The sequence below is a fragment of the Penicillium alfredii genome (assembly GCF_028826965.1).
Source record: "Penicillium alfredii strain IBT 34128 chromosome Unknown utg000004l_segment0_segment0, whole genome shotgun sequence".
In the NCBI taxonomy this organism is placed as follows: domain Eukaryota; kingdom Fungi; phylum Ascomycota; class Eurotiomycetes; order Eurotiales; family Aspergillaceae; genus Penicillium; species Penicillium alfredii.
In genome coordinates this window covers 1465585-1484150 of record NW_026622701.1, presented here as the reverse complement: position 1 = coordinate 1484150, position 18566 = coordinate 1465585, and the positions used below count along the sequence as shown (strand labels likewise).

Genomic DNA, 18566 nt, shown 5'->3' with positions numbered 1-18566 from the left:
CCCATCTTTTTTTTGTCTATTTCCTGTACTTCTAGTGCTGGTGCTGGGGTTGGGTGTGTTTCGGGAGTCTGGGCTTGCTCTGCACAGTCGCTGTACTATTGCAATGATAATTTCTTATTCGTTATAATCCTCTGCCTCTTCTTTCTTTTCTATACAGTACCACCTGTAGTATCTGATTTGTAGATACTGCTTTGATTTGCCTCTTTGATAACTGTCCCAGGTCTATCTACTTCTCTTATCCAGTAAATACATGAAGGTATTCTTCTGGGCTTCGCTTCATTCCGTGGATATAGACTCTCGCCTTGATAGGAGAAACTTTGCTTGGTAACTAGTCTCTTCATCCCTACCTCGATGCAAGAGTTTATCGCTAGCGGGGCTCGGTGATCTCCCGCAGCACCATGCTCTAGAGTTTGTGGAGGGAATGACGCGAGGGAGGTGCAGTGCGCTAGTTGATATCTACGATGTGATCAATCTATACAAGAAAAATCAAACGTCGAGGTAAATAAATAAACAAAAAGCATACTAAGATTTCTAAGTAGGCAGCAGAAATACCAGTGTGATACGTAGCATAAGGGATGGTCGAAAAAAAAAAAATTAAAAAGAAATAGTTTCATGTGGCCAGAACGAAGTAAGCAACCTTGGAAATCAACGCCAGCTCATGTCATATCATGCAATATCAAATCGCCCCCTCTCTCTCTTAAGTCCTCAAGTCCAGTCTCCAAGCCGGGCAAGGACATCTCTGCCCTGTAGCCCATCCCCGGAGACTGGAAATACACAACCATATTCTCTCCCTCTTCCCTCTTTACCTCTCTAGACACCCATGGTAAAGTCATGCTCAATACCCGGCGTCACACTGGCAATGAACTTGAGGAACACCACCAAGTACTGATCCACCCGGATGGCAACCTGCTCTTCCTCGTCGTGCTGCAACATCTCCCACTCATCGCCACCGGCCTGCTGCTGCTTTTGCTGCTGGTCCTGGAGAGACAAGCCCTGCGTGTCATCCACCAGACCCTCCAGACCGCTATTCCCACCCTCTCGCAGAACTCGGCTGCCCTCTCCATGCGACTGCGACTGCTTGAGCTTCTCGCGCCGCAGCTTGAGGGCGGCGTCGGCGCGGTCCAGCAGTGTCTTCATGACCGAGGCGTGTCGGCATGGGTGCACGGTGGCCATCTTGACGCCGCCGTCGAACCAGGGGAAGTCTTCCAGCGTCACGGTCTTGTCTTTGTAGTCACCGACTATATCTTCCATCATCAGGTGTGGCGGGAGGGGCTCCGAGGGAGAGAGATAACCGGAAAGGTAGAGACGGGGGGTGCGGTAGAAGTTCGAGTAGGTGATGTAGAGGGTGTAAGTGCGGAGTGGTCTAGGGAGTAGTAATATGATGGTCAGAAAAGCATGAAGTAATATCAAGAACAACAGTCACTCACTGTGCTGTATCCGACTGTCCAGCCGGCTCACGGATGATAGCCTCCTCGTCGTCATCATCATCCTCCATATCCGGGATCTCCTCGTCGTCTTCCTGCTCCCCCAGATTCCCAGACTCGTCGACCGTGCGCACGTCGCGGATCCGGGCTCCTTGCTGATTGTGGTCTGCGCTGACATCGCGACCCCCGCCCGTGCGCAACCAACCATCGTCCCCATCGCCAGCGGGGCTGCCCTCCACCCCCTCGCCACCCGAAAGGAAGTCCCGCACGATTTCATCCTCGTGGCCGGCATCGCCGGCAAAGTTGTCGTTCAGCCTCCGGTGGCAGGGAACCCCACGGGTGACGAGGAACTGTTTGCCTTCAGGCAGGTAGGACACCCGCTTTCCGGGGCTGGAGGCATCGGCCCAAGACCAGGTGGGGAACTTGTAGACTAGATAATCGCCGGCCAGTACGAACTCCTCGGGGGTGATTTGCCCCGTCGAGCGGAAGGTCGAGGTGCGCGAGACTGGCGCCAGGCGGTCCCGCCAAGTCGAGAGCGTCGAGTGTAGGATATTCATGGCGTTATAAGCATAGAGAGAAGAGGTGTATATGTAGGATGCTAAGGCGTGGGGTGAGAGTGGGGAGAAGAAGGCGATATGCGGTGGAGCACATGATCCGCCCCGCGTGAGTTCATCGGTGCCTTGAAGCTGGTCATCTTTGTAAGAGGCAGCAATAAATGTGATGTCGTTGCCTAGCTAATATGAGATATTCTAAGATATCTGATAACTCTAGGTGACCGCCCAGAGGACTCTAGTTCTGCCAAAGAATCATGTATCTTGCCTGGCATGCTTTGCCGGTGTAGTTTGTTGGCCGTGGGTGCACCAGGGGTCACTGTCACGCAAGACTGTGTCCTGCCCTGCCCAACTCCCGTCCACACGGGTTTTTGTTAGGAGTCTCATCGGGCGGGACGTCAGGTGGGCTTCCCATCTGGCATTCCGTATGAGTGTCACCAAGGATCCGAGTACACAGCGGTATTTCTCGAGGCCGACCATCTCAATATCACTCGCCCTCTTCCATCATCCGTCGTCGCTCAAGCTCAGCTTCCACCTCATCCACGACCATGGGGATTGTCTTGTTCTTCCACCGCTCGGCCTCTGCGCGCATGAACCCTTCCGTGCTCTTCATACCCACCACGAGGAACCCGAGCTCTTCGCGGTCAACATCAAACACTTCCCACCATTCCCCATCGACCAACTTGACTCCTTCCTCCCGCGCAGCCAGGTAGATGGCGGCTACAGCTAAGGCGTTGGGTTGGTGGGTCACGTACAGCAGCTGGGGGGACAGGAGTGCGCCGTTGAGATGCTCGACTACGCGGCGGGCGACGGCGGGTCTTGTCGCACCCAGGGTTTGGAGGTAGGTCAGGGCGATGGTATGAGGCAAGGCGACATGAGTGTCAAAGCCGAGAGTGCGGAGGATGACGGACTCGATGCGAAGCAGTACTAGCCGGGCAGACTGGTACCCGCCCTCGGACAAAACATAAGTGTCCGGAGAAGGCGGCTCTTTCGGTGCCCCACGCGGGTTCACGAACCAGAGGGGCGATGCACCAGGGGATAGAAGAAGAGTGTAGACGTTGAGGACGGAGCGTGGTGAGGTGGGTTGGAAGGATAGCTTGGCTGTCAGGTAGAGCGCGGCGGCAGACACATCCTGTTCCACACAAAAATAAAGTCAGTGACACCCACAGATTGAATCATTCAAGGGCTTGAGGTGTGCCCACCTTGGCCGAGTAGATCCGCAAGCTTCCCCCGTCCGCGCCCAGCCAGAAGCGCGTGAAGATCACGACCGCCTGGGCGATGATGTCTTGCGACAGGTGCAAGAGAATGCCGGCCGTCTGGGTGAGCTGGACGCCGGCGCAGCGAATGGATGTCTCGAGGTCGGAGGGAACGCCATCAATTGAAGACGAAGAATTGGAGAGTTGGTCGGGGGTGGCCAGGGCATTGGACAGGTGCTTGAGTCCGGGGTTGGGCGCCATCCTCGTGGCAGACCTGAACGTGCGCAGCGCCTCGTGGGCGAACTATATGCACACGCGAGACTTCCCACCAAGAGAACTAGTGGCGCTCAATAATCCAAGTTGGGGGGTACGCGTATCGAGGTCCACCAGGGACAGGATCGAACTGAGCAAAGAAATCCAAAGATTCTTGAGTGGATCACCGTGGAGAACTCGTTCAGCCACCGCTATTTCATAGCCCAGCCTCTTATTTATTTTTCCCTATTAGGATCTTCGACTGGAAAGAAGAAAAGAAAAAGAAAAAAAAGGAGCAAAAGAACGAAACGAACCAAAACTATCCTGTGAAACACCCAAGTGCATCCCCGACTTCGATCGCTTCTCAGGGGTTCTCCAAGCTCTCCCTGATCGACTCGGTTCCCTGTCTCCCAGACACCAGCACACTATTCTCCCCCCTGCACACTATTGGCCCTAGGACGTTTCAATCTCGCCTTGCTCGCTGTTCAGAGTTCCACCTCAGAGCCTTCCTTCGACATGACTACCGAGCACACCCACGCTGTTGTCAGCGAGCATTCCGACGACGCGCAGGGGCCTCACAAGACTGTTGCCTCGCCCCCATCGACGATCCCTGTAATCTCAGAGAACCGTTTTCGCAGCTTACCTGCTCACCGTCGGGTCAACACTGAATACATCCCACGAGCTCCGCTTTTCGAAGAGGACTTCGATCCGAGATCCGAAGTTCGTCCACACACTCACTCGACCCTCTCGTGGATCGACACCTTTCCCAAAAAGAAACTGGAAGCTCGAGCCAGAATCCTATCAGATTGGTTCCAGGGCAAGCCGGAGCCAGTGGATCCAGGGGTCACAACACACCCCGGGGATTCTGACTCTGAGATAGAGCCTCACCGTCTGGCGCCCATGTCACACGCGCGCAAAAACACGACCTCGGGGACAGGTCGATTCTCCTTCTTCGGTCTGCGACGGCAGACGGAGAGCAAGCTTGACCCCCGGACCCGATCGACGATGAGTTTCTCAACATGGACATCGCCGAGGCTCTGGCCCTGCCGGATTCAGGAGCTACGACCAACGATGCAGCTCTAGATGCCTTGCGTGACCACGCCGACATGGTGCTGCGGCGCATGCAAGAAGCCTACAAGCAACGCACCTTTGCCATGCATCAGGCACTGGTTGACAAAAACGACAAGCTGGAGGAGCTCGAGGAGACCCGATCACGCGTCGACCATCTCAAGTCCCAGCTGGATGGCATGGCCGCCAAGGTGATGGAACAGGAGAAAGCCATGCAGGCCATGGCCGAAGAGTTGGAACAGGAGAAACAGCTCCGACGGCGGGATAATACCCGCAGTCGCAGCCGCACCATGCGAGGGAAGCCCACCGATGACGATATCCCTTCCCTTGTGCTGCAGACTCCGCACCGTGGCGGCAAGCGTGCCAGCCATGGCACTTTGACGAGCGACTCCGGCTTTGAGTCAGGCGATGAGAGCGTCGCCGACAGCGTTTTCTCGCAGCGCGAGGGCGTCGAGTCTCCGACCTCTACCCTCACTGCACCGTCTCCCAACCTGTCCCAGGTTGCCCTGTCCACGCCCGGCTCGACGCCCGCACCTGCTGTCCAGAAAAACCTCGCCTCAACTATGATGCCGCCGCCGCCTCCACGTTCCTCGACCTACGAACGAGTCATCAAGGGCCTTGCCTCGACGCGTCTTGGTAGCTCTCTCGGGAACTCGTCCCAGTGCAGCAACTGCCACGGTGTCCCGGCGTCAGAAGCATGGAGTGTTATGGGGGTTCTGAAGGATGAAAACAGGGGGTTGAAAACGCGACTAGGGGAGTTGGAATTGGTGATCGAAGACTGTCTGTGTCTCGTTGGTCCTTGATCAAGACCTGGTGTCTTTATACTGAGCGGGGAGTAGCTCTACTGGTCTAGGCATTTGACTCGTAATAATCTCAGGTAGATTTGGTATAATATATCGGGCTTTGAATTAATTTGTGTCAATTCATTTGTGGCAGCTCTTTGACAACTGTTGGCAGCTGGTGTCTCGAGTCGCAGGTCACTGTACTCCGAGTGTGGAGATAGCTCGAGGCTGCCATGAACACACCAGATGGCCCCCAGCTTGTCGCAGGATTAAAAAACACAGAAAAAAAAAAGAACCAGATAATTGGAAAAAGAGGTGAATCAATGAGAATCCAATCACCAGAGCTATCTGAACTGGGGTCATCGAGTCGGTTACGTTCGCCGTTCTGCAGAAGGGTGAAGACCAAGTGGCCTTAATTAGCGCGAAGCGAAAAGTGGCCAAACCTCGTTCCCTCTTCTTCCCTTCCCCCCAATTCCCGCCAACTCTTCTTCTTTTCCCCTTTCCTTTTTTTTTTTTTTTATTCCTCTTAATATTCAAGTCCTGCCGCTCCTTCAGCTGGCTTCTGATCCCAGCTTTCTTCATTTCCCTTGTTTTTGACGGATTGGGAGGAATTCAGTCACCATGAGCGGCCGTGAGTTCCCAACCCTCTCTCCCAGCACGCGATCGCAGCAATCCACGCCGGATTGACCCCAATGGATTTGGAAATACTGATGGAGGGTTATAGTACGCTTTTTGGACTTGATCAAGCCCTTTACGCCCCTCCTGCCGGAGGTGGCAGCTCCTGAGACCAAGGTGCCCTTCAACCAAAAGTTGATGTGGACTGGGGTACGTCGCTTCGATTCTGTGTTTGTGGAAAGTGAACTTAGATACTAATGAAGACACTCTGCAGTTGACTCTTATGATCTTCTTGGTCATGAGTCAGATGCCCCTGTACGGCATTGTGTCCTCCGACACCTCGGACCCCCTGTACTGGCTTCGTATGATGCTGGCCAGTAACCGGGGTACTCTCATGGAGTTGGGTATCACCCCTATCATCTCCTCTGGCATGGTCTTCCAGGTATGTAAACCCAAGAATCAATTGTTCCTTGGCCGCTGCGACATTCATACTGACATTCGGTTTTCTCTGCTAGCTCCTTGCCGGTACCCACCTCATCGACGTCAACCTTGACCTCAAGACCGACCGTGAGCTCTACCAGACCGCTCAGAAGCTCTTTGCCATCATCCTCTCCTTCGGCCAGGCCTGCGTCTACGTTTTGACTGGTCTCTATGGCCAGCCCAGCGACCTGGGTGCCGGTATTTGTGTTCTCCTCATTGTCCAGCTGGTCGTTGCGGGTCTCGTGGTTATCTTGCTGGATGAGTTGCTCCAGAAGGGCTATGGTCTTGGTAGCGGTATCTCGCTTTTCATCGCGACCAACATTTGCGAGTCGATCGTCTGGAAAGCTTTCTCGCCCACCACCATCAACACCGGCCGTGGCCCCGAATTCGAGGGCGCCATCATCGCTCTGTTCCACCTGCTCCTCACCTGGCCCGACAAGCAGCGCGCCCTGTACGAGGCCTTCTACCGCCAGAACCTGCCCAACGTCATGAACCTGCTGGCCACTCTCCTGGTCTTCGCCGCCGTCATCTACCTGCAGGGCTTCAGGGTCGAGATCCCCGTCAAGTCCTCCCGTCAGCGTGGTATGCGCGGTTCTTACCCCGTCCGTCTCTTCTACACCTCGAACATGCCCATCATGCTCCAGTCCGCTCTGTGCTCCAACATCTTCCTGATCAGCCAGATGCTGTACTCGCGCTTCTCGGACAACCTGCTTGTCAAGCTCCTCGGAGTCTGGGAGCCCCGTGAGGGCTCTGCCCAGCTCTACGCTGCCTCGGGTATTGCCTACTACATGTCGCCCCCGCTGAACTTCAAGGAGGCTCTGCTTGACCCCATCCACACCGCCGTCTATATCGCTTTCATGCTGGTTGCCTGCGCGCTCTTCTCCAAGACCTGGATTGAGGTTTCCGGCTCTGCCCCCCGTGACGTTGCCAAGCAGCTCAAGGACCAGGGCCTGGTCATGTCTGGTCACCGTGAGCAGAGCATGTACAAGGAGCTCAAGCGTGTGATCCCCACTGCTGCCGCTTTCGGTGGTGCTTGCATTGGTGCTCTGTCCGTCGCCTCTGACCTCCTTGGTGCCTTGGGCAGCGGTACTGGTATCCTCCTGGCTGTGACGTGAGTTTCCACTATCTTCGTCCAATATTACCATATATCGTTCATACTAACAATCCTTGACAGGATCATCTACGGATACTTCGAAATTGCCGCCCGCGAGGGTGACATCGGCTCAGGCCTGAAGGGTCTCGTCCCTGGCAGCTAGACTAGGAGACTGTTGTTTCAAGAGCCTTACTAAAGCCACTTTGTGACTTTGTGGTCTTTTGCATGTCTCTGCTTAGTTTCTGTCACTATCCTTCTTTTGCCCGCTCTTCGTTATAGTATTTTTTGGGTGAACGGATTGGGGTGCTCTTTGCTGCGGCTTGACTGGAATAGCACCTCGACTTGATATTTGGTTTTGACGTGCTTATTCCTGTCTCTGCGCTTAGAGCTATGTCGACGGGACCGTGTATGAGTACCTTATATTGGGTAGTGCAGTGGAAAGAAGGCATTGGTGGGAGGCGTTCGGGTCTCTTGTCGCCGTCGACATACCAACGATTCATACACCCTGTTCAGGGTCCTGTAACCATACTTATCTGAAAAGCCAAAATCAATCTACTTTGCCTTGAGCTCGTTGGTCATAGACAGGAATAGTTTGAGTTTGATGTAGCAAAAACTGGCGAGCATAGTAGATCGGAATGCATTTTGACTCTGTCAAGCAATGTGCTACTGGGTGAGTAGACACGCATGTAGTATATCGTTACTCTTCCCAGAGATTGACAACTACTCTTAAGTCCGGTAGTCCCCGTTGATAGTCACATACTCGTGACTGAAATCGCAGAACCAATACACTGCATCCTCGCCGTCACACCCAGCAGCACCCTGGTCTCCACCACCGAGATCGATTTCAATCTCCAAGTCCTCGTTCTGCAGAATCGCACTAGCCCGAGTCTCATCCACAGTCTCAGGCTCTCCGTTCACCAACAGCTTGAGGATAGGGCTACCATCAACAGGACGGAAGCTCACCGAAGTGCGCTCAGGCACGACGGTGCCGTCACGCACACCCTGCGTATAGCCAACAGCGCACAGGATACGGCCCCAGTTAGCGTCACGGCCGTACAGAGCAGTCTTCACGAGCGGCGAGCGCGCAATCGTAGACGCGATCTGGTGCGCGGACTCGTAGTCCGGCGAGTTGCGCACGCGCACGGTCACGAACTTGGTTGCGCCCTCGCCGTCGCGCACCACCAGCTGCGACAGCTGCTGCGCGAAATCGGTCAGCACCGTCTGCAGCGCGGTGTAGTCGGCGCTGGCGGGTGCAGACGAGGAGGGCGCTTGCACGGTCTCGCCGCCGGCGGCGCCATTGGCTAGCACGGCAATCGTGTCGTTCGTGCTGGTGTCGCCGTCGATCGAGATCGAGTTGAAGGATCGTGATACGGCGTGCTTCAGGAGCGATTGCAGCGCTTCGGGCGAGACGGCGGCGTCTGTGCAGACTACGCCCAGTAGCGTTGCCATGTTCGGGTGGATCATGCCCGCGCCTTTGGTCATGCCTGCTAGCCGGTAGGTGCGGTCTGGTGCTGAGGGAAGCGTGAAGGTTCGGGAGAGAAGCTTGGGGAAGGTGTCGGTTGTGCAGATAGCCCGGGCTGTGGTCAGCCAGGCATCGTGTGATGAGGCGAGGTTGGCGTGGGCAGTGGGGATGCGGTCGATGATCTTGCTGATGGGCAGTCTAGATGAGAGGTATATGAATTAGTTTTGCAAGTCCTGAAATCTCACTTTCTTTCTCCCTCTCTCTCTCCCCTCTCTAGGGCAATAGACTCACCGCTGCCCAATCACTCCCGTGCTCATAACCAGGGAGCTATTCTTCTCGACTCCACTGCACTCATCCACCTTATGGCCCATCTGCACCGCATCCTCCAGCCCACCCTTGCCAGTTACGGCATTGGCGCAGCCAGAGTTGATCACCACCGCCCGGATCCCCTTTCCCTGACGAGTCCGCAGCGTCTCCCGGCTCACCTGCACTGGCGCAGCCTGGAATTTGTTGGTCGTGAACACAGCGGCGGCCGAGCACGGCGTCTCGGAGGCGATCAGCGCCAGGTCCGGGAACCGGGTGTTGGACGCCTTGACGCCGACGTGTGTGCCGGAGACCTGGAAACCCTGAGGATAGGTGCCCGCCGTGGGGATGTAGCGCTGCTTGGACGCCGGGATGGCCATGTCCAAGGGTGCGGAGTAGCAACGGACTTGGCCCTTGAGCATACGCGCGAACGAGGTAGCCACCATGATGGCGGATTGGGGGTGCGAAGCCATGTGTGATGTGTGTCAAGAGAGAGGCCTATCGCATATTCTGTCAGGATACGTTTTTCCTCGGGGTTGTCGTTCTTATCGGGGGGAGCACTGTGAGTCACTTACGGCGCAGGAAAAAAAAGTGACCCGGTCTCGGAGTTCCTCTCTCGGAACGCAATTGCTCACAGCTCACAGCCCACAGCTGCTTGGGGATGCTGGGACTTGATTCCCCAAGAATTGAGGTAGTTCTTGTCCAGTGGTGATTTTGGCGAGAGAATATTGTGAGCCAACAAGCTGGTCGACTCCCGCTCTACTCACATGACCGGGGAGAACAAAGTAGAAGTTGTGGAGGTAGATGAGGGTTATTGAATTACAAAGCTATTAAGCTATTTACCAGCTGAGACCAGCAGTATCTCAAGCATCAGAAGATATAAGCGCCTATCTCAAATCTACATACTGTAAGTTGTGATGTCAACAGCCAACGGAGTCGGAGAAACCCCATCGGTCAATGAAACCTGCCCTTACTGACTCCAGCACATTCCAGCCGACAGCAAGTGCCAGGCACGAGAACCGTCCTTGACCCCTTAGCCAAGCGTCCCCCTTGCGTCCCGACCCTGGACACATTCTCCGGATCTCATGGTATTGTTGATTCCTGTCCCCATCTCTTGCGAAGAGCCCGTGTTCTGACTCGCCCGCCATGAAGCGCAAGCTGTCGGATTCCGGTCTGGAAAATGACCAGTCACTCGCTTCGACCCCGAAGAGACAGCGGAAGACGCTGGGGCAGACCAATGGCGCTCGAAATGGCCATGCGTCTAACCCCCCAGTCACGAACGGCGATGCCTCCTACGAGCTCCCACGCGGCCAGTCCACCCCGAAGAAAGCCAACGGCGTGACTGCAACCTCATTAAAAGAGTCTGGATTGAAGACACCCACCCACAAATCCAAGGCCAGGTCTCTATTTGCAACTCCAACAAAGCCCAAGTCCGTTGCTGCGGCCACGCCGACGCGCGCGAAGAACGCTGACCGGTCGGCGAAGAAGAAGAGTGCCCGGGTGTTGTTCGAGCAGGATGAGGATGGCGCTTGGGATGGGTCGGAGCGGCTTGCGGAGGAGATTCTCCAGGATGATGATGCCGAAGCAGAGAAGTTGGGCGAGCCCGTAACGGATAGTATCGAAGCAGGCGCAGAGCAGCCGCTAGCAAAGGACACAAAAGCACCCAAGCGCCGCGCAGGTCGACCCAAGGGCGCTCGGAACAAGCGTTCCCCAACGCCAGAGGGCGAACTCCCGGCGCACGAGCGGTACTTCTTCCAGAACCGCGCCGGTCCCGTCAAGACGTCCAATATGACCCTGAACAAGGTCCCGCTGTTGACACACGAGGAGTATTTTGAGAAACTGCGGCAATATGTCGACCCATGCCGGGATGAAAAGGAGTACTTGCTTGCCCTACACCATCGCTCATTTCCGCAGTGGTCCTTTGAGTTCGACGAAGGGTTTAATATCTGTTTGTTTGGATATGGGTCCAAACGCAAGCTCGTGCAGCAGTTTGCCGACTGGGTCTATACCTACCGGGGTGTGTCCTCCACGCCGCCTGCCATTGTCATAGTCAATGGCTACACGCCGGGCATTTCGATCCGGTCGATCTTCGCCACGATCGCCACCGCTGTGCTGGGGGACGAGCTGCCCGCCAAGCTTGGCTCCCAGCCCACCGAGGTGCTGGAGCTGCTACAGTCGGCTCTGAAGACTCGCCCGGCTCATGAAGAGCCCGTCACAGTACTTATCAACTCCGTCGACGCTCCGCCTCTTCGGCGTGCGGCCAACCAGGCCCTCCTTGCTCGTCTGGCCGCCACGCCGCGTGTCCGCCTCCTTATGACGGCCGACACGCCCAACTTCCCGCTCATGTGGGATATCAGCGTACGGGACCAGTTCAATCTCGTCTGCCACGACTCCACGACATTCTCTCCTTTTGCCGTTGAGACCGATGTTGTCGAAGAGGTTCACGCACTCCTTGGCCGCAAGGGCCGTCGGATCGGCGGAAAAGAGGGTGTGGGATTTGTGCTTAAGAGTCTGCCCGAAAACGCGCGGAACCTGTACCGCCTGCTACTGACGGAGCTGGTGTCTGTAATGGATGACGGCCACCAGTCCGACGAGGAAGCCCCGGCCGACGGAACTGGGGGCAAGAGTCCCGATGAAGTGGGTATTGAGTTCCGTCTGCTCTACCAGAAGGCCACGGAAGAGTTCATCGCGTCTTCCGAGATGATGTTCCGTACGCTGCTGAAGGAGTTCCACGACCACCAGATGATCACGTCGCGCCTGGACGCGAGCGGCATGGAGGTTCTGGGGGTTCCATTGTCGCGAGACGAGATGGAGGGCGTGTTGGAAGATTTGGTGCTGGGATAAACTTATATTTCTGTCGGGTATCGAGTAGATCCCGCATTCATGATACCCCTTGTATGAATATCACACTATGTATTGATTCACACGTTGAGTGTAATTTAGTTAAAAGATCGCGCGTTTTCATATTATGTACAAACTGTTGTCTTTCCTTGAATGTCTTAGAACTCTCCAAATGCTGCCAGCGCCATCATCGCCCCGAAGCTGACCTTGAACGGCCGGTGCTCGGACATGGCGCGGCGCAAGTCGACATTCTTGATGTAGCGTTGCAACCGGTTCAAGGGAAGGATATTGTAGCCTTTAGATGCCGCCCACTATATCAATCATAGTATTAGTACTTGGTACATCACCAATATATACACCCGTGAGCTAAAAGAGTGTTCCTAGGAAACAGAAACTGAAAACAGAGAAACATACCTCAACCAGTACAACCCCCATCCCCAGAACAACCACCAGAACCCGTGAAACAGCGCGCAACCCCACGCCCGCCACAAGCCCCAACATACTCCCCAGACTCACTTGGCGCAGATTCCGCGCCGTCAAGAGCCCATGACCCGCGGAGCCGCCGGCCCTCGTGCGGCCCTGCTTCTGGAGAATAGGGTCGTTGGCGTTGACGGCCCAGCCGGTTTCGGTGCTGGTCGCGGACTCGGGTCGGTAGTAGGGCGCGCTGTACTGGCATTGCAGGGGCGCGGAGCGGAAGGGTGAGAGTGGGTGGAAGGTTGCGGCGGAGAGGCCCGCGCCTAGACCGAGGCCGAGGCGGAGGATTGTGGAGGGTGGGGAGGTGAAGAGGGAGAAGGCCATGGTGGTTTCTGTTTTTGTCTTTGGGCTGTTGCTTTATGAAATTCTGGAAGACTTTGGAGGTGGTTGTTTGTAATTGTAAGAGTTGGAGGATAAGGACAGGGCGAGAGCAAGGTAAGCTGGGGACGCGATAAGATACATACCGAGTGACATCATGGCTGGTCAGCTTGGCTTGCTCTTGTTTTGTATGACATTGCCCAATTGGATGATCCTGTACGTTTTGTCATGCTCCCAATTGCAACCTCAAGGGTTGTTTTGTTTAGCGCTAGCGATGTATACTTGTTTTTACCTCGGGTGGTTTGGCTTAGAGCTCTCTATAGACTCTTCGGTGCCATGACTGACACCTATGACTTTTGACACGCGATTCAGTTTTTAAACTGGAATCTCTCTGTATATAAAATTGAAATATTGATCGATATTGATTTAGAGAACACCTCTCCATCAACTAATCACCCTGAAAAGGGAGAATCGGAATCTCAACTTGGCACTTGCACAGGCCACCACTACAACCATCCGTGAACCACCTACCTGCCCGCGGGAGCGCACCCACTACTTTGAGCATCGTCCATATTTCTGGACATCTGGTGTCTATCTAGAATGTTTTGAATCTGGCGTTACACTACTCACATATCCCATCTTAAGCCCTATCCTTGCCCGTATTCCTCCTTGCACAAGGGTTGCATAAGCCATTCTATTCACCCAACTGCTCAACTGCCTGCTCTGGGTAATAACTGCAGGAGACTGTCATCATCACCTCGGTGAAGCCAGAATCTCATACAATTATTCCCTACAGAATGGTATGGGCTGATCGATCCCACGGAGAAAATCGAGGAGACACTCCCCACTCATTGCTCTTCGAAGTACTATCCCACCAAGATGGGCGAAGTTCTGAACAATCGTTATCAGAGTACTACAAAGATCGATTATGGCGTGGCATCCACAGTCTGGCTTACCCGTGACTTGAGGTATGTACGTTTTTGCTTTCTATTTAGCGCAGCAACTTACTAGGCCAGCAGTGCATCCCAATACGTTGTTTTGAAGATTCATACTCATGGTTCCGAGAGAGACCATGAGCTAAATGTCTATGAGCACATAAATTTAATCCAAACAGATCACCCCGGAAAAACTTACATACGCAAACTCTTGGGTCATTTTTACACAAAGGGTCCCCATGGCCGGCACTCATGTCTTGTTCACCACTCGGGATGACGCTAGATCAGTATATGTGCTTCTTTCCAGGGAAGGTCATGGGATTCGATGATATGAAAGCCTGCATTCGTCAACTTATTGCAACCGTTGACTTTCTACACAGCGAGGCGCGAATCATCCACACAGGTGAGCTCCCCTATTGTAATGAACATAAGGAACTAAGAGTTGACATAGTCAAGATCTGCAATTAAGAAATCTTCTCCTGAATGTGGAGGAGTCATATCTTCCAAAAACCGAACAGGGCCAAATGGATGACCCTCCTGCTCGGAAAATCCTGAGTGATGGCCGGACGATCTACCAAAGCCAGCTGCTTATTCCGGGCGATGGATTGCCTCTTCTCGGTGACCTCAGAGAATGCTGATTCATAGGAGATGGAGACCCCCACAAAGATGATATTATGCCCAACCAATATAGGGCTCCTGAGGTCGTACTCAAAATGAGTTGGGACCAAAAGGTGGACGTCTGGAACATGGCTCTGGTCGTGAGTCAACGAATCTCATTGCCCTTCCCAAAATTTGTGAAAACGAATGCCTTAATAAATCAATCATACTAGGCCTGGGATATCGTCTCTACCCGGAGTCTTTTTCAAGGTCGGAATACAGACGGTATCTTTGATGACCGGGTTGACATTGCTGAGATGATCGCTCTCGTTGGATCTCCTCCTCCGGAATTTTTTCACAGGAGCGAGGTCGGCTATGTCTTCTGGGATAAAAATGGCAGGCCCTCTTGTCTTCCTGCGCTTGTCAAATTTAATAATTGGGGGGGGTGTTCTCTCTCTCCAGGAACTGGAAAGATCTCGCACCGGTTTCCGATATCACACTCGAGAGTTTGGGTGCCAAAATCCAAGGCGACAATAAGGAAAGCTTTTTCTGGTGGTAACGAAAGGCACTGCAATGGAACCCCGAGGATAGACCAACAGCCCACGACCTCATGTTTAACGAGTGGTTGTTAGAAGGCTTGCCCATTTCGAAACGTGCAGAGGAACCATCTAGTCAGCAATCTTAGCCATTCTTGGCTCTTTTGAGGGCTAGAATGTGGAAAACGAGATGCTTGGTTATGCTTCTATATCCCCACTACTTCCTCTACTCTGCTATACCTGCCTAAATAGGCAACCGAGGGCAACCCCAGTTTCAAGCAGGCGGTCAGTATTCCGGGGTGTATATAATACCGTAATATACCGTATTGCCCCGTGCCCGCGGGAAACTGCAGACGGCGAGGCCAAATTGCCGCGAGGGGCAGCCCCGGTGTGATTGGCGGCAGAGTTTGGGGGAAGTGTATTTCTTATGGTTTTTTGACTCACTTTTTTTCCTGCTCTTTTTCTCTTTTCTTTCTCATTTATTCTTTCGGCTTTTTCTACTTAATTCTTCTCTCCCAATCTTCCATTATGGCTACTCAGAATGGCACCACCGCCAATGATTTCACCGTCAAGGCCGGTCTGGCGCAGATGTTGAAGGGTGGCGTGATCATGGATGTGGTCGACGCAGAGCAGGTACGCAGCAATTGATGATATCCCAGAATCGCAGAGTCTCTTCAAGGGAGCAGTTTTGCTGATGTTATTACTTGACTAAGGCCCGCATTGCTGAAGAGGCCGGTGCCGCCGCCGTCATGGCCCTCGAGCGAGTCCCCGCCGATATCCGTGTCCAGGGAGGCGTGGCGCGCATGTCCGACCCCAGCATGATCAAGGGCATTATGGACGCCGTGACCATCCCGGTGATGGCCAAAGCTCGCATTGGACACTTTGTGGAATGCCAGGTGCGTGGTTGTTATCTACAGGGAGGGTGAGGGGTAAACTATGCGGGGGGATATCCAAGCTGACAATGTTCCTGGGAGTAGATCCTCGAGTCCATTGGCGTGGACTACATCGACGAGTCCGAGGTCCTGACCCCCGCCGACGATGTCTACCATGTCACCAAGACCCCCTTCAAGGTGCCCTTCGTCTGCGGCTGTCGCAACCTGGGCGAGGCCCTGCGCCGCATCTCCGAGGGTGCCGCCATGATCCGCACCAAGGGCGAGGCAGGCACTGGTGACGTTGTCGAGGCCGTAAAGCACATGCGCACCGTGAACGCGCAGATCAGCCGTGCCCGCGGCATCTTGCTGGCCAGCCAGGACCCCGAGCCCGAGCTGCGCGCTTTCGCTCGTGAGCTGGAGGCCCCCTACGAGCTCCTTCGTGAGGCCGCCGAGAAGGGCCGTCTCCCCGTGGTCAACTTCGCTGCCGGTGGTGTGGCCACCCCCGCCGATGCGGCGCTGATGATGCAGCTGGGCTGTGACGGTGTCTTCGTCGGCTCCGGCATTTTCAAGTCTGGTGACGCCAAGAAGCGTGCTCGCGCCATTGTGCAGGCCGTCACTCACTACAAGGACCCCAAGGTTCTGGCTCAGGTCAGCGAGGGCCTGGGTGAGGCCATGGTCGGCATTAATGTGCAGAAGATGGACGAGGGCGAGAAGCTGGCCAAGCGCGGCTGGTAGAGTGCTTTTTTGTTCTGTCTTTTTTTTCGGCTTGGCCCGGGTCTGGGCCTCACAAAATATTTTCTTGTACATGAGCCACGATCGGATGCGTTTGCATGATATATACAATTTAGAGATTTCGCCACTGCGGAATGGTTCTACCTCTAAATTACCCAGTAGTCCTAGGGGTTGCTGTATACTACCTTCCCGCAGGTTGTAAATGCAAATAACTAAAAGTATGGACTTTTTTGAAAAAAGTGAACCCCTAGTTGTTTATAGTACAAGAAATATGTGACCGCACCGAAACAATTCCCCAATTGTTTCCTAGTGGTTGAATTAATCGGGATGGACATAGAGAAGAAAAAGAGGTAAGGATTTATAAAGGATTCATAAAGGATTAGAAAAAGGATTCCAAGGTTAAGAAAGCCGTCTGAGCAAAGCGAGGGTCAGCGGCTTGTAGTGAACAAGGAAGTGAGTCACATCAGTAATCAGTATAGATAGAGGGTAGCACATCGGGCGAGGTCACCGTCTGCTGATAGGCCCTCCACACCGAGTCACCGATCGCCAACGGGGAAGAAGGCCCCAACTCCGGGATCTGCTGTCAGAATGCCGAATCGACCACTGGCCTGCAATGAGATTGATCTTCGTTTGTATCACTCCGAGGATATCCGCCTCGAATAAGGTATTCGCCACGATTCTATCCCCCCAAGGTTCTTCACTTCGGGGATCGGTATTGGTTATACCGAGTGTGTATTTCAGCTTACTGGTTTTAACAGGAATCGTAAATATTGGGTGGTGGGAAGACAACTGAAGTCATGGTCTGTGGCGGTGGCCATCTTGTGGAGGTATATAATGTGGTTTCATAGGGAGGTTGGTTCGTGGTGTTGATGGTTATTCTTAGGTTATAGATTGGGCATTAAGAATTCTCAGAGTTTACAAGAACACAAATCATATATTATGAGGGTGGAAGTAGGAATGGAAGTAGAAATCGAGACTTACCAGGTTAAAATAGACTATTAAATGAGTCTATACCTACTAGGTACAATATCCTTGAAGATAATTTTATATTCAATCTCTGTTGTCTAAGTGCAATTAAAGAAGTTAGTAATGGACGATCAGCGGAAAAGAACCCCGTCCCAAGCTTATCGATCAGAGCTGGGATCCCCCGAACTTTGTTGCAATCATGACACGGGCATCAACATTCTCATATATCCCCAACCCAGCTTTTCCTTCTTCTTCTTCTTCTTCTTCTTCTTCTTCCTCCTCCTCCTATTGTTCTTCTACAATTACCTCTCACCCAGAACTTACCATCCACCAAAATGGCCACTCCAGACACCAACCCCAGCCAAACACCCAGCATCTCATCCCCGCAAACCAATCCCCTCCCCTTCTACGATTCCAACTTCACCACCTCCAACACCAACAACACTACCAGCAACAACAAAAACAACAATGAATCCTCCATCTCATCCATCCGTCAAACCCTCAAAACCCTCCTCTCCCATCTCCCACCAGCCCTAACAACAGCCCTGACCAACCTCCTCACCCTCTCAACCCAACACCCCCACCTATCAACCTTCATCCTAAGCCAAACCCTCTGCGCTGCAATCCCACTGCTCCTCTTCTTCTTCGGCGTCATCATCACCGCACTGGTCGCCGTGGTCATCGCCGTGGTGATCTTTGTTGATGCATCGCAGCTGGTTTTGATTCCGGTGCTGATGATGTCGTCTGTCTTTGCGACTGTAATCTGGGGATGGAGTTGGGCGGTTTATTTGGGTGGGAGCTGGGTTTTGCGGGTTTGTTCGGGGTCCGGACAGAGAGGGCGAGAGGGAGAGGGAGAAAGAGAAGTGGAGGGGAGGATGGATTGGTTGGATGAAGGTGGTACTGGTGGTGGTGCTGGGGAGACAGGTCAGAAGTATGATCGTGGGAAGGATGGTGCTACGACCAATATCAAATTGGAAACTGCTGATATTGCTACGGAGCTGGGCTCTGTGCCGGAGAAGGGGGTTGGGGAGCCCAGTGAGAAGTAGAGTGGAATTTGGGTTCTCTGATA

General features: G+C 53.8%; 12 protein-coding genes across 12 annotated transcripts; 8 read left to right on the top strand and 4 right to left on the bottom strand.

The window, feature by feature from the left end:
• Positions 1-810: 810 nt before the first annotated feature.
• NUU61_002214 (ATG3/ATG10 family protein) lies at positions 811-1981 on the bottom strand (the record flags this gene model as incomplete). The annotated part of the gene is made up of 2 exons (XM_056652796.1): positions 811-1363; positions 1428-1981. 2 exons carry the CDS (start codon positions 1979-1981, stop codon positions 811-813), a joined length of 1107 nt encoding a protein of 368 aa, XP_056513863.1.
• A 481-nt stretch (positions 1982-2462) lies between these two features.
• NUU61_002213 (putative cyclin) lies at positions 2463-3432 on the bottom strand (the record flags this gene model as incomplete). Its single annotated transcript, XM_056652795.1, has 2 exons — positions 2463-3107; positions 3178-3432. 2 exons carry the CDS (start codon positions 3430-3432, stop codon positions 2463-2465), a joined length of 900 nt encoding a protein of 299 aa, XP_056513862.1.
• A 507-nt stretch (positions 3433-3939) lies between these two features.
• Positions 3940-5294, top strand: NUU61_002212 (uncharacterized protein; the record flags this gene model as incomplete). Its single annotated transcript, XM_056652794.1, has 2 exons — positions 3940-4432; positions 4483-5294. 2 exons carry the CDS (start codon positions 3940-3942, stop codon positions 5292-5294), a joined length of 1305 nt encoding a protein of 434 aa, XP_056513861.1.
• Positions 5295-5894: 600 nt separating this feature from the next.
• Positions 5895-7624, top strand: NUU61_002211 (translocon subunit SEC61; the record flags this gene model as incomplete). The annotated part of the gene is made up of 5 exons (XM_056652793.1): positions 5895-5904; positions 5998-6098; positions 6163-6330; positions 6404-7479; positions 7543-7624. The coding sequence occupies 5 exons, from the start codon at positions 5895-5897 to the stop codon at positions 7622-7624; spliced, it is 1437 nt and encodes a 478-aa protein (XP_056513860.1).
• A 563-nt stretch (positions 7625-8187) lies between these two features.
• On the bottom strand, positions 8188-9672 carry NUU61_002210 (bifunctional ornithine acetyltransferase/N-acetylglutamate synthase; the record flags this gene model as incomplete). Its single annotated transcript, XM_056652792.1, has 2 exons — positions 8188-9121; positions 9215-9672. 2 exons carry the CDS (start codon positions 9670-9672, stop codon positions 8188-8190), a joined length of 1392 nt encoding a protein of 463 aa, XP_056513859.1.
• Positions 9673-10372: 700 nt separating this feature from the next.
• On the top strand, positions 10373-12070 carry NUU61_002209 (origin recognition complex subunit 2; the record flags this gene model as incomplete). The annotated part of the gene is made up of 1 exon (XM_056652791.1): positions 10373-12070. One exon carries the CDS (start codon positions 10373-10375, stop codon positions 12068-12070), a length of 1698 nt encoding a protein of 565 aa, XP_056513858.1.
• Positions 12071-12225: 155 nt separating this feature from the next.
• NUU61_002208 (uncharacterized protein) lies at positions 12226-12865 on the bottom strand (the record flags this gene model as incomplete). Its single annotated transcript, XM_056652790.1, has 2 exons — positions 12226-12378; positions 12482-12865. 2 exons carry the CDS (start codon positions 12863-12865, stop codon positions 12226-12228), a joined length of 537 nt encoding a protein of 178 aa, XP_056513857.1.
• Positions 12866-13655: 790 nt separating this feature from the next.
• Positions 13656-14071, top strand: NUU61_002207 (kinase-like domain-containing protein; the record flags this gene model as incomplete). Its single annotated transcript, XM_056652789.1, has 2 exons — positions 13656-13831; positions 13871-14071. The coding sequence occupies exons 1-2, from the start codon at positions 13739-13741 to the stop codon at positions 14069-14071; spliced, it is 294 nt and encodes a 97-aa protein (XP_056513856.1). The 5' UTR covers positions 13656-13738.
• A 38-nt stretch (positions 14072-14109) lies between these two features.
• On the top strand, positions 14110-14432 carry NUU61_002206 (CMGC protein kinase; the record flags this gene model as incomplete). Its single annotated transcript, XM_056652788.1, has 2 exons — positions 14110-14197; positions 14251-14432. 2 exons carry the CDS (start codon positions 14110-14112, stop codon positions 14430-14432), a joined length of 270 nt encoding a protein of 89 aa, XP_056513855.1.
• A 36-nt stretch (positions 14433-14468) lies between these two features.
• Positions 14469-15023, top strand: NUU61_002205 (uncharacterized protein; the record flags this gene model as incomplete). Its single annotated transcript, XM_056652787.1, has 3 exons — positions 14469-14552; positions 14625-14768; positions 14865-15023. The coding sequence occupies 3 exons, from the start codon at positions 14469-14471 to the stop codon at positions 15021-15023; spliced, it is 387 nt and encodes a 128-aa protein (XP_056513854.1).
• Positions 15024-15455: 432 nt separating this feature from the next.
• On the top strand, positions 15456-16534 carry NUU61_002204 (pyridoxal 5'-phosphate synthase subunit PdxS; the record flags this gene model as incomplete). Its single annotated transcript, XM_056652786.1, has 3 exons — positions 15456-15560; positions 15641-15823; positions 15905-16534. The coding sequence occupies 3 exons, from the start codon at positions 15456-15458 to the stop codon at positions 16532-16534; spliced, it is 918 nt and encodes a 305-aa protein (XP_056513853.1).
• Positions 16535-17832: 1298 nt separating this feature from the next.
• NUU61_002203 (seipin co-factor family protein) lies at positions 17833-18543 on the top strand (the record flags this gene model as incomplete). Its single annotated transcript, XM_056652785.1, has 1 exon — positions 17833-18543. One exon carries the CDS (start codon positions 17833-17835, stop codon positions 18541-18543), a length of 711 nt encoding a protein of 236 aa, XP_056513852.1.
• Between the last annotated feature and the right edge of the window lie 23 nt (positions 18544-18566).